This window comes from Tenrec ecaudatus, chromosome 1 (genome assembly GCF_050624435.1).
Source record: "Tenrec ecaudatus isolate mTenEca1 chromosome 1, mTenEca1.hap1, whole genome shotgun sequence".
Taxonomy (NCBI): Eukaryota; Metazoa; Chordata; class Mammalia; order Afrosoricida; family Tenrecidae; genus Tenrec; species Tenrec ecaudatus.
Window position 1 is genome coordinate 8,740,308 of NC_134530.1, and position 13,573 is coordinate 8,753,880.

A 13,573-nucleotide genomic window follows, 5' to 3' on the forward strand; every position below is an offset into this window, starting at 1 on the left:
CATGGAATTTCTCTATGCAAATGTGTCTTCTCTACTTTTTTGATACCCAGTTCAGCTCTTTGTCTCATTTCCTCTGACGTCTTCTTGCTCTCTTCCTAAAGAATCTCAGGTCCTATCTTTGGGGACCCTATTAATTGCAATAACCCCTACCTTCCCTCCTTAGGCCCAAGAATTATGGGGGAGCCACCAAAGTGGATGCCATCTGCACCTACCGCCCTGACCCTGAGGGCCCCAGTCTGGACAGAGAGAGGCTTTACTGGGAGCTGAGCAAGCTGACCCATGGGATCACCCAGTTGGGCCCCTACACTCTAGACAAGGACAGTCTCTATGTCAATGGTGAGAGGCACTCCAAGGGTGGGGTTCTCTTTTACCTTGCTGGGTGGGTGCTACATCAGCAGGTCTCTGCCAAGGTTCAGAGTTCACAACTGTGCCTCTCCAGCTGGAGGTCTTTGACCAAGGCCCCTTGTCTTCACTGAGTGGAGATGGGTATGTGTCTTGGAAGTGGGTGCTCAGTCTTTCTTGTAAGAAACAGAGCTGTGAAGGTCCAGCCACCATCTCCTTTGAGGTCAAGTGGCTTGCTTATTGAATGTCTCTCCCTCACCATTATTCATCATCTGCAGGTTATACCCACTGGGTCTCAGCTACAACTTCCAAGAGTGAGTATTTCAGAGCCCTATATCTCTATGTGCCTGAGACCACTCCACATCTCCTTAACTATAAGACCTGTTGGACCTGCCAACCTCTCCCTCCATCACTTACCATCAGGGCTCAGAAGACATTCATAAAATGTGAACCTATTGCCCACCCTTTGAAGTTCAATGCCCTGTTCCCATGCTGAGGGGATCACATAAAGGGCTGTACATGTCCATAACTTAGTACTCCTACCTACACCCCTTATTGCATTTCCATAGAATTAATTCACCTTGAATTTCAATCCTGGTGTTTTTTTCTACAGCAGCTGTGGCCCCCACATCTTTCCCAGCATCTTCTCTGGCACCTGCCTTCACCACCACAGGTAGGAAAGATCCCAGGCTTTTATTGCTAATGAGATAATTTCTCAAGAATTTTATGAACCACATTATTTATCTCTTCATTATTCTTTCTCTCTCTGGAAGGGAGTTCATTCATTTATGTGTCTTTACAGACCACCAGGCATCTGAGTGCCCTTATTCACATTAGCAAGTGCCTCCAAACCCTTGTCCACACACTTCTGGAGATATCACTGAGGTTACTTAGTCTCAACATATTCACCCTGAAGTCACCATCACATTTGTCCCTTCAAACTCATTCCTTCCTCATGACCTAAGGCAGAGGCAGGGGTGTCAACCTTAACCCTCACAGCTCATCATCTCCCACATCCATCCGTTCATCTCTTCCCCTTCATTAGTATTTCAAAACTCTTCTTCTTTCTGCATCAGCTTGACCTCAGTTTTAATTCAGGGCACTAATATATTTTGCTTGGATGGCTGTGCTAGCCTCCACTATAGGCTATGTACCCACCAATCCCATTACCATCCAGATGATGTTGACTCATAGAGACTCTACAGAACAGTTAAAACTGTTCCGTAAGGTTTCCCAAGGTGCAACTCTTTACAGAAGTAGATAGCCTGAATTATGTAGTTCCATGTAGGAATGGCTGATAGGTTGAAACCACCCACATTTTTGCTATCAGCCCAATACTTAATCAATTATTCAACCAAGGCTCGTTATGACCTATATAATTTCTGCCAAAGACCTCTTTAGAGTATTGAAAAACGAGGTTGTTAATTTTAGGACTAGGGTGTAACTGACCCTAGCCATCAGATGTTCCATTACCACATCTGCATGGAAAAGTTGGACAGTGACTAAGGAAAACTGAAGAACTAATGTGTTTGAATTATGGTCTTGGTGAAGATTATCAAAAGTATCATGGACTGCTCAAAGGACAAATACACCTGTCTTGGAGGAAGGATAGTCAAAGTGCTCCTTAGAGGCAAGGATGACAAGACTTTGTCACATTTACTTTGTACATCTTGTCAGGAGGGATGAGTCCCTGGAAAACTACCTCGTGTTTGATAAAGTAGGGAGGTAGCAAAAGAGAGGAAGGCCTTCCACCAGATGAAACTGACTCGATGGCACCCATTTACAGCAACACATGCTTCTGAACAGATTCCAGACCAACCTTGACCAATGTTGTTTTGGTTGGATGCTATCAAAGTCAGCCCTAACCCATAGCGACCCTGTGCACAACAGAAGGAAACACGGCACAGTCCTGTGACATCCTCACAATTGTTTCTATTCTTGAGCCCATTGATGAAACCACCATGTAAATTCATATCGCTGAATATCTTCCCTTCCATCACTGTCCCTCCACTTTAGCAAGTATGATGTCCTTCTCCAGGGACTGGCCTCTACTGACAATATGTCCAAAACCTGTAAGACTAAGTCTTGCATCCTTGTCTTAAGGAGCACTCCTACCTTATTTCATCCGATACAAATCAGTTTGTCCTTTTAGTACTCTATGGAACTTTTGATATCCTTTTCCAATACCATAATTCAAATGCATTCATTTTTCTTCAGTCTTCCTTATTCAAAGTCCAACTTTTGCCTGCATGTGATGCAATGGAGAATACCATGGCTTGGGTCAAGTGCACCTTAGTCCTCAAACAGCCATCCTTGCTCTTCCATATTCTAAAGAAGTCTTGTGCAGTAGATTTACTTAGGGTGATACATCATTTTATTTCTTGACTTCTGCTTCCATGAGCATTGATTGTGGATCCAAGTAAGACAAAATCCTTGACAGCTTCCACATTTTCTCTGTTTATCATGATGTTTCCTTTTGGTCCCGTTGTGAAGACTTTGGTCTCCTTACAATCCTTGATCTTCGTCAGCAAATGACTCAAGTTCTCCTTACTTTCAGTAAGCAAAGTTGTGTCAGATGCATAACACAGGTTGTTAATAAACCTTCCTCCAATCCTGACACCAAACTCTTCTTCATATAATCCATATAATTCTTCTCTATTGATTTGCTAAGTATATAGATTGAACAATAATGGTGATGATACAACACACACACACAAACACACACTTCTTGACTTTAAATCATGCAGTAGTTCCTTGTTCTGTTCCCACAACTGCCTGTTCATCCATATACAAGTTCAAAATGAGCACAATGAAGCATTCTGGAATTCCCAAAATTGTCCACAGTGTATTAAGATCTACATAGTCAAATGCTTTTGCATAGTAAATGAAACACAAGTAAACATCTTTATGGTATTCTCTGCTTTGAGCCGAGAGCCATCTAACATGAACAATGATATCATTTTTTCCACATCCTCTTCTGAATCTGGCCTGAACTTCAGGAAGTTCCCTGTCAATGTACTGCTGCAACAATTGTTCAACGATCTTAAGCAAAATTTTACTTGTGTTCAATATCAGTGATAGTGTTATATAATTTGATCATTCTATTGGGTCACCTTTCTTTGGAGTTGCCCCACATATGGATCTCTTCCAGTCAGCTGAACAAGGACCTCTCTTCCAAATTTACTTTCATAGTTGAATGAGTGCCTTTAGTGCTTGGCCATTATTATGATTCAAATGTGTGTGTCAAATTGCATATATATAACATATTCCTCCACAATATAGTTGCTGAGCCTTCCCTGGTTCCATTCACCCTCAACTTCACTATTACCAACCTGCGCTACACAGAAGACATGGGAAGCCTAGGCTCCTCAAAGTTCAATTTCACCGAGAGGATCCTACAGCGCTTGGTGAGAGCCCAATAATGAACACCTGGGGGACCCCACTTCATATCTGCCAGTACAGACACTCAGTTCCTTGGACCCTCCTTCTGACAACTGTTTCTTTCTCACCAGCTTGGGCCCTTGCTCAATATGACCAGTATTGGCGCCCTCTATTCTGGCTGCACATTGACCTCGCTCAGGTGAGACACATTGACAAGACAACTGCCAGGACTATACAAGTACTCCCAGGCTGGAAGAGATATGTTTGATTCCTTTTTGCCCGGCCAGATACATTATCCATAGCAGAGGTGGAATTCAAGAGGCCCTGCTGAACCCACCTGAATCCATGCTGAAGGATTAAAGCATCTTCTAGTCCTTACTCCTATCCTCAGATTCTGGAGAGCCCATGAGGAGACCTGGCTTCTCATTTTGATGACCCTCTGAATTAATTTTGTTCCTTTCAGACCAATGAGAGCCTTTTCTTAGTTGTTCAGCTGTGTCTCCAGGAATTCCCTTCATCTAAATGTCTCTACTGCACTTACTTTATCCCACCACCAACTCTTTACCTGTCTCATTTCCTCTGGCCTTTTCCTCCCCTACTCTTAGAACCTTAGGGCCTCTCAATGGGGAGACCATTTGATTCCATTCCCTACATTCTCCTTCCCCAGGCCCAAGAATGACAGGGAATCCACCAGAGTGAATGCCGTCTGCACTCACCATCCTGAACCTGCAAGTCCTAGCCTGGACAGAGAGAGGCTTTACTGGGAGCTGAGCAAGCTGACCCAAGGAGTCACCCAATTGGGCCCCTATACTCTGGACAAGGACAGTCTCTATGTCAATGGTGAGAAGTCCTGTGGGATAAGTGTCATTGGTCTTTGCTGGGTGTTCCTACTGAAGCAGATCTCTGGCCCAAATTTAGGCTTCTATCTGGGTTTCTTCTATTAGGGTTTGAACAAGGATTTCGTTGCTTCTGTGTGGGTAGGGGCTTTGATCCCTGACTTGGGGCGCTATCTTCTTTATAAGGAATCACATCTCTACTGGTCTTGCGCCCATTTCTATCATTTCCATGTTGCCTGCTGGTTGAATATCATGCCCTCTCTCTTCACCATCTGCAGGTTACACCCACTGGGTGCTAGTCACCACCTCTAACAGTGAGTATTACAGATGCCTACATCCCCATATGCCTGGGAGCACCCCAGAGCTCCTGAACAATGAGACCTGCTTCACCTCCCAATCCCTCCACCTATCACTTACTATAAGGAGAGAAAAAGGCTCATAAGCCATGTATAGAATATGGACTGAGTTTCCCATCCTCTTGAAGTCATGAAAGTCTTGTTCCCAGATTGAAAAGGCCATAGAAAGAACTATGCATTTCCATAGCTTAGTTCTCTACAACCCTCCACCCCCCACCGCCCCAATTACCATTTCCTTAGAACTAACACACTTTGAATCTCCATCTTTGTGTGTCTTCCCAAACAGCTGTGACCTCTACATCCTTCCCAACACCCTCCGTGAAGCCTGCCTTCACCATCAAACCCACAGGTAGGAAGGGCTTTTATTGATAATGAAATCACTTCCCTGATATTGTTTGTGTGAAATTATTTCTTCCTTAATTTTTCAATCACTGTGCCCAGGGAAATGTGTCTATTTATGTGGAGTCTACCAACCCCCGAGACTCTGGGTGGCCAAATCCATATCCTACAGCGACACCGGTTCCCTTGCTCATCCCCTTGATCCCACATGTCTACCCGAAATTCATCAGCCATCGCCATCCCTCAAATCTCTTTCCTTCCTTATTACCCAAACAGAGGCAGGTGCGTCAATCTTGCCACCCCGACTTCCTTGCCTCCCACCTCCACTCACCACCAATGTTCATCTCTTCTCCCTCCAGAATATCTCCCATGGTCTTCTTTTATCAGCAGCATCCTGAGTGGCCAGGTCCTGTACACTTCCTCCCCACCTATGCCTCCTCGTCATCCCTGCGGGGTGCTCGTTTGGACAATGCCCTGGCACAATGCTGAGGGATGATGTGTTTTATTAAACAGTGCTGCTGAAACACAAATACCATTAAGGGCAAGGCTTCTAAGGAACACCTTTTTCCCCCTCATATTTTCAGGGATTGGTTCTCGGGAGAGATATCTGCCTCTTTCAGCCTCTACAGCCCAACATCCCTGGGTTCATTTGGACTCCTTACATGGCATCTATTTTGCTCTCTTTGTGTGTGTCCTTCTGTGTCTCATCTGATCTTTTAATAACTCCAAAATGATTCAGTAAATACCTTACATGGGTATGAACTATTAAATATAAAATTAAAAAATAAAAACTGTTTCCAAACTGGAAAAAAAAACAACAATTATACAACTTAGGGCCCCAACATTCTACCACATATTTTAGGGGTACACTGCATGCATACAATTCCACCTTATTCACATCTAACCTCAAAGAGATCATCGCAGAGCTTTCTACCCATCCCTAACCCAAAACACCAAACCCAGCACAGTGAAGTGGATTCTGATTCGTGGTGACACCAAGTCCCACAGAATGACATGCTCTATTGGGTTTCCTAGACAATAACCTTTATGCAAGGAGATCACTGGGGTGGGTTCAAGGTCCCAGGTATAAATTAATACCCTGTTGTAAACCACTTACACAAAAAAATTGCACACCTGAGGATCAATGAATACTGATTGAACACCTAATCTAGGTTCTCATCTCTTGTGGATTCCGGAATGTTCCTTCCCCCAGTGCCTGTAGATGGTCGTTGTGTACTTAGTTCACTGAGAGTGCCGCTGGACAAGTTCAAATGGACAGTTTTCTCTTCCTCCCCCATGCAGCTACTGAACCTGCTCCAATTCCTTTCACCCTCAACTTCACCATCACTAACCTGCGCTACACAGATGACATGGAACTCCTGGGCTCTGCTAAGTTCAACTTCACGGAGAGGATCCTGCAGCATCTGGTGAGAGCCCTATAATGACCACCTGGGCAACTCCCCTGTATACTGATCCACACAACCACTCAGCCCCTTGATGGCAAGCCCTGCTATTAACCTCTTTCTCTTTTCTCACCAGCTGGGGCCTTTGTTCAATAAAACAAGTGTTGGCTTCCTCTACAAGGGCTGCACACTGACCTCACTCAGGTGAGATCCCTGGACAAGACTGCTTCCAGGACTACCACAAGTACTACCAAACCCAGGGCATTTAGTATGTCCTGCTTTCTCCACAGAGGATAGAATATAGCTTTCCCAGAAGAAGTGGAGTTAGGGAATTCCTATTACGTATTCACATTACGTATTCATAAAACATATTCCAGGGCCAAGGTGTCTTCTGATTGTCACTGCCACATGTAGATGCTGGAGAACCCATCAAACGGATGGCCTATTGCTGGCCACTCCCTAAATTATCCCTGATCCTTCCTCTCATGAAGGAGGACGTTTTCCTGCTAAATCCCCAGGGATCATCTTGAGATGAATGTGCCTTTTCCACTTGTTCTAATCCTAAATCCAGCTTTTCACCTGTCTCATTTCTGAACCTTTCCTCCCTTCCTCCTAATGAGTCTTAGGACCCTGCTATGGGATGCCATTTGCTGTCATCCTTCCCGCCCACCTTCCCCAGGTCCAAGGATGATGGAGAATCCACCAGAGTGGATGCCATCTGCACTCACCGCCCTGACCCTGAGAATCCTAGCCTGGAGAGAGAGAGGCTTTACTGGGAGCTGAGCAAGCTGACTCAAGGCATCACCCAATTGGGCCCCTACACTCTGGACAAGGACAGTCTCTATGTCAATGGTGAGAAGCCCTGCTGTGATAAGCATTCTCCCACTTCTCCCTTACTTGGTGGGCCCTTCTAGGGCATGTCTCTGCCCCAAGTTCAAGTTTACACCTGGGCCAAAGGACGTCTACCTCTCTTATGTGGGTAGAGGCTGTATGAACTTTGAGCTCTACCAGATGGATGTTTTGTCTTCCATTTATTGAATAAAAGCTGTCATTTTCCAGCCATTATCTCTGTTGTCACCAATTTCCCTTCCCATTGAATATCACTCCCTCTCCCTTCTTCATATCTGCAGGTTACACTCACTGGATCACAACCACCATTTCCAACAGTGAGTATTCACTCATGGGATATCACTCTTCTCATGTGCCTATTACCACTCAATATCTTCTGAACATAGGGCTTGCTGGACTTTCTAACCCCTCCCCCTATTGCTTACAATCAGGGATGACAAGGGTCCAAAATATATATGTAAGGTGTAGACTGAGTCGCCCACCCTCATGAGATAAAATGCCATTTCCACCCCAGTGAGATAAATACCCAAAGTTTCCCAGCCTTCTGAGATATATGTCCTATTTCCACACTTAGGTAACTGTAGAAAAAACTACATTTCCACAAGTTAGTATGCCACCTCCACTGTCCATTGCCATTTCATTGGAGCTAACTCTTTTTGGATTTCAATTCTATGTTTCTTCTACAGTACTTGTGACCTCTACATCCTTCCCAACAACCTCTATGATGCCTGACATCACCAAACCTACAGGTAGGAAAGGCCCGTGGTTTTATAAATGATGAAATCATTTCACCAACATCATGGGTAACGAGTCATTCTTGCCTTCATTTTTCATTCACTCTTCCCAAGTGAATGCATCCATTTATGTGGATTCTGCCTATCCCATAACTTCTAGACACCCAAATCCACACCCCACAGTGACCCTAGACCCACCACCAAAGACATCACTGAGGCCTATTGATCTCTCTCTCTCTCTCTCTCTCTCTCTATATATATATATATATATATATATATATATATATATATTGAAGTCATCATCATATCTCTAACCTCCCCCTTCCATCATCACCAAATGCAGAGTCACCCATGCCAACCTTGGTCATCCTTATATTCACTTTCCACATCCATCCATTTCTCACGACTTTCCTTTACTTCTTACACATAAACTTTTATTCATCTTCTGCTGGGATTATGGTAGTAGCCACCACACTCACCTATATCTGTGGGTCTAACTCTTTCTTAAGGGCAATCTGTGGATCATTTATATCTAATTAGCCCCATTCTTTTTCCCTTTACTGAGTCCAAAGGATCCCTTCTGTCCCATGTATTTCTGTGGACACTTTAAATGGACTTTAGATCCTTTGTATACAGTTTCTCTGCCCTCCTATTGGACCTTTCCTTGTACACCCCATCTGGAATACATATCAGCTATTGGTTACCATTCTTGTACCCATTCTTATAGTTACACATGAATTGGTGCCTTCTTTGATAAACTTGGCTGACGAAGTGGTCTAGTGATTTCCCCCTAACCTCTCCTGAACTCAAATCTCCGACAGATCTCCTGAAGCTTAATTTCCTATTCCTTGTCCTGACCACAAAACCAGGGACTGAAACATAGGTTAGTGTCCTTATGATGCTGTAACAGAAATAGTGTAAGTGGGATGTTCGAAAGAATAAAATTCATTTTTCAAAAGGTATGCTGTTACAAGTCTAGATTCAAGTACCAGCTATAAGAGCAGGCTCTCTCTCTGCTCCAAGGAAAATAATCGCCTCTTTCATATTTTCCCACTCCAAAATTCCTTGATTTCTTGGTGACCTTAACACAATGTCTATATTCCCCTTTCCCCCTGATTATGTACCTATGTCTAATCTATGATATTTAAACCTAAGAAGCAATTAGGTTATAACACACGCCCTATAAGTATTACCTCATTGGCATGGCAAAAACACCCCATATAGAAATGAATGCCCTGAGTCATGTTTTTTAATTAAATACTTTTATTGGGGGCACTTACATCTCTTATCACAATCCATACATTCATCCATTGTGTCAAGCACATTTGTACATATGCTGCTACCATTATTTTCAAAGCATTTTCTTTCTTCTTGAGCCCTTGGTATCTGCTCTTCATTTTTCCCCTTCCCTACCCCACCTACCTTCCCTCATGAACCCTTGATAAGTTAAAGATTATTATTTTCATATTTTACATTGTACTCTGTTACCCTTTACCCACTTTTCTGTTGTTCATCCCCCTTGGAGGAACTTATATGTTGGTCATTGTGATAGATTTTCTATACATATTCTGAAAGCACACAATTCAATCCATAACAGTGTACCTTATGCCACAAGAGCAGAAGTTTAGGCCTCATGAGGCAACCACTGAAGATATGGGTGCTATGGCAAAAGAGTAGTGAAGAAACCAGATGGTGCCCGGCTATCAGAAATGATACTGTCTGGGGTCTCCAACTCTGGTCTTAAAACAAGCAGCCATCGAGGTGAGGCATCATCGAGGTCCACATGGAAGAAGCAACACTAGCCTGTGTGATCCAAGGATGAAAAATAATAAAAATTCAAATCTGGAGAAAGGAATTGTGTCAGAGCTTAAATTCTGAGCACTCGGTTTGCAGAAGGCTATGGATGACAGTGGAAACCCAAAAGCCATTTGCTGGGTCCCCATGTGGGTCAGGTCTGCTGAGACCCTTTTGGCCTTACTCCGGGGATGTAACTAGGTTTGCTGTAAGGCAGAGAGCATTGTAAAGTCAATGATGGCAGGTGTATGTTGGTTAAAATGTAACACCTTACCCCTGGTGCCCTATTGGTTATTTGTTGGACTGCTAACCACCAGAAATTTATAGGGGCAGGTCTACCCTGTCTGATAGTGTTGCTATAAGTTAGAGTCAATTCCATGGCAGTGAGTTATCATATAATCTCCCTTTTGGCCATTTAAAAGTTGTTTTTTTCTTCAGGTTTTATTATTTTCTTCTTTCTTTTCTATTGAGGTTTTCATTTGTTTCATTTTGTTATTGTTTTTGGTTTGTATGATTTTTTATATACAAAATCCAGGATATATGTATATATATACATATGTATATATAACCTTGAGTATATCTATCTAAATTTAAAAATAAATTGAGGCATTGAACAATAATGACCAAAGATCAGACAAGTTGTCAGATGACAACAAGGGCACCAAATATGAAGGAAGCAAAGGGTCATTAAAATCAGGAAAGAAAGACAATACCAAAATTAATATCTGAACTTGCCCTTGATTGTAAATTAGTTACAGTCATTAGAAGAAATGGTGACGTTAAAGAATTGCACAGAAGATTCTAAAGGGCAGCTAAATTACATGAAGTATAGTCTTGTGATGAAATGTGCAAGGGTCTGGATACAGAAAACTGAAAGGGAAGAACACATTCAATATTTTTCAAGCTGAAAGGATTACACATAATTAAAGCCTCAAATTGCAACACTAAAGGACTTGGGGCAAAATAATGAACAATGTAGGAAGCATCAATAGACTATGGAAGAAGTACAATCACTATACTCAAAAGAATTGGTTGATGTTCCACCATTTCAGGAGGTAGGATAATACCAAGAATCAACCGCATTAAATGAAGAAGTCCAAGCTTCACTGAAAAATCAAACCTCCAGGTATGGGATACAAATTTAGATGTTTCAATAAATTGATGCAATGCTTGATGTGCTCGCTCATCTACACCAAGAAATTTGGAAGACAGCTTACTGGTCAGACAATTGAAAAATACCCTCATTTATGTTTATTCCAAAGAAAGGTGATCCAACAGAATGTAGAAACAATCAAATAGTGTCAACACAAGTAAAATTTTGCTAAAGACAATTCCAAAACCATTGGAGCAGTATGCTGACAAGGAACTGGGAGAAATCCAGCCCGAATTAAAAGGAGAACATGGAACGAGTGATATCATTGATGATGTCACATGGATCTAGCCTGAAAATAGAGAATAACAGAAAGATGTTTACCTTTGTTTTACTGACTTTGTGTGGATCATAACAAAGTATGCATAGCAGTATGACAAATGGGCATTCCCCATATTTATTTGTGCTGTGAAAACCCTGTGCATAGACCAAGAGGCAGTTGTTTGCACAGAACCAGGGGATGCCGCATGATTTAAAACCAGGGAAGGTGGATGTCAGAGTTGTATCTTTCCACTATTCAATCTGTATATTATCCAAATAACCCAAGAAGCTAGAATTATGAGGAAGTTCACTAAGTTCTTGGAGAAATTGCATTCGATTGCAATTCCATTTTACTATAAACATTTTGTCATTCCTTCATAGGAAGGGGAACATGGAATCAGGAATCATTAACAGTCTGTAATGTGCAGACAATACACACTGACTTTCTGAAAGCAAAGTGTACTTGAATTACTGATGAGAAGCAAAGAGTACAACCTTCAATATAGATTTCACTTCAACACGAAGAAAACAGAAGCCCTCACAGATGGACCAATAAACAGCATTAAGAGAAAAGGTGGGGGGGATGAAGTTTTCAAAGATGTCCCCTTAGTAGGAACCACAATCAACACCAGTGGAAACAGCAGTCAAGAAACCAAACAATATATGGCATTGAATAAATATGTGGCAAAGGACCCCTTTAATTTTTTTCATTAAAGATGTCACTTGGAACACTAAGATGCACTTAGTCCACACGATGGCATTTCCAGTCATCTCATATGTGTTTGAAGGCCTGACAGTTAATAAAGACTAGAGAATAATCATTAGACTAGAGAATAATTGATGCATTTTAATTATCAGGGTAGCGAAGAATATTGCATACACCATGGATTGCCAGAAGAATGAACATCGCTATGTTTGAAGAAGTACAGCCAGAATGCTCCTTGTGAGAATGTGTGTTGAGATTTCATCTCTCGTATTTGGAGAATCTTATCAGGAGGGATACCATGTTCCCTAGGGAGGACATGAGGCCTGGTAAAGTAGATGGACAGTGAAACCAGTAAGAGATGGATTGACATAGTGGCTGCAACATGGGGCTCAAACACAGCAATCATTGTGAGGATGGCACAAGGCTGGGCAGCGTTGCCCTGTGCTTTCTATAGCGTCGCCATGATCTGGAAAGACTTGGCAGCTCACCTAACAACAACATCTTATTCATCAATACACCCACAGAGGTTTGCACCCATTAAAACAAAAAAATGAAAAACTCACTGCCATTGAGTCTATTCTGCTGCAGAGCAACCCTGTAGGAGAGAGTGGAGTTTCCCATGTGGGTTGTCCATTCTGTAAATCTTTAAAGGGCAAAAAACCTCATCTTTCTCCTACAGGGTGGCTGATGGTCTCACACTGATGATTGTATGGTATCAGCCCAAGGTGTAACCCCTTTTGCCACCTGAGCTCCTTGCTCTCAATGCCATCAAGTCAATGCTGATGCATAGCAATCATATAGGACCGAGTAGGACTGCCCCGCTCAACTTTCTCCTATGGAGTGGCTCCTTTAGTGTTCAAATCATGCTTCCTTTAAAAGAGAATACAGCTTCTTATGCTTTATTAATTCCAGAATGTTTCTTCCTATAGCTCCTGCACCAGATGGATCTCATAATCCACGTCTAGTGCTTATGACAAGGGCTCTCCCATGGCCATTGCCATTAAAGTCAAATCAAGTAAAATCTAGTCCATCCTTATCAGATAATTTTGACTAATAGCAGCACTTCAGGAAAGAGAATTGCCCCACAGAATTCCCAATATGTTAAATACTTATGAAAGCCAATGGACACAACCTTTTACTGTGGAACAAATGATGAACACAGACAAATCAACCTTGTGAAGGGCAACCAAGTCCAAGTCCATGACCACAAAGTCACCAGAGGTCTTGCTTGAACATTAATATGGTGCGAATGAAATGTTTCCTTTCATCCAATGCAGCTTTTGAACCGGCCCTCATTCCTTTTACGCTCAACTTCACCATCACTAACCTGCGTTACACAGATGACATGGAAATCCCAGGATCTGCTAAGTTCAACTTCACTGAAAAGATCCTGCAGCGTCTGGTGAGAGCTCCATTAATAAC

At 42.5% G+C, this 13,573-nt stretch overlaps 1 protein-coding gene across 1 annotated transcript in view; it reads left to right on the forward strand.

The window, feature by feature from the left end:
- The window catches only part of MUC16 (mucin 16, cell surface associated), a 114,674-nt gene that overhangs the window by 59,684 nt on the left and 41,417 nt on the right, over positions 1–13,573 (forward strand). Inside the window, exons 29-38 of the mRNA XM_075540771.1 lie at positions 164–336; positions 3,625–3,749; positions 3,855–3,922; positions 4,391–4,563; positions 5,202–5,264; positions 6,557–6,681; positions 6,794–6,861; positions 7,337–7,509; positions 8,193–8,255; positions 13,429–13,553. Coding sequence (XP_075396886.1) covers positions 164–336; positions 3,625–3,749; positions 3,855–3,922; positions 4,391–4,563; positions 5,202–5,264; positions 6,557–6,681; positions 6,794–6,861; positions 7,337–7,509; positions 8,193–8,255; positions 13,429–13,553 — 1,156 coding nt within the window. The remainder of the gene's footprint in view (positions 1–163; positions 337–3,624; positions 3,750–3,854; positions 3,923–4,390; positions 4,564–5,201; positions 5,265–6,556; positions 6,682–6,793; positions 6,862–7,336; positions 7,510–8,192; positions 8,256–13,428; positions 13,554–13,573) is intronic.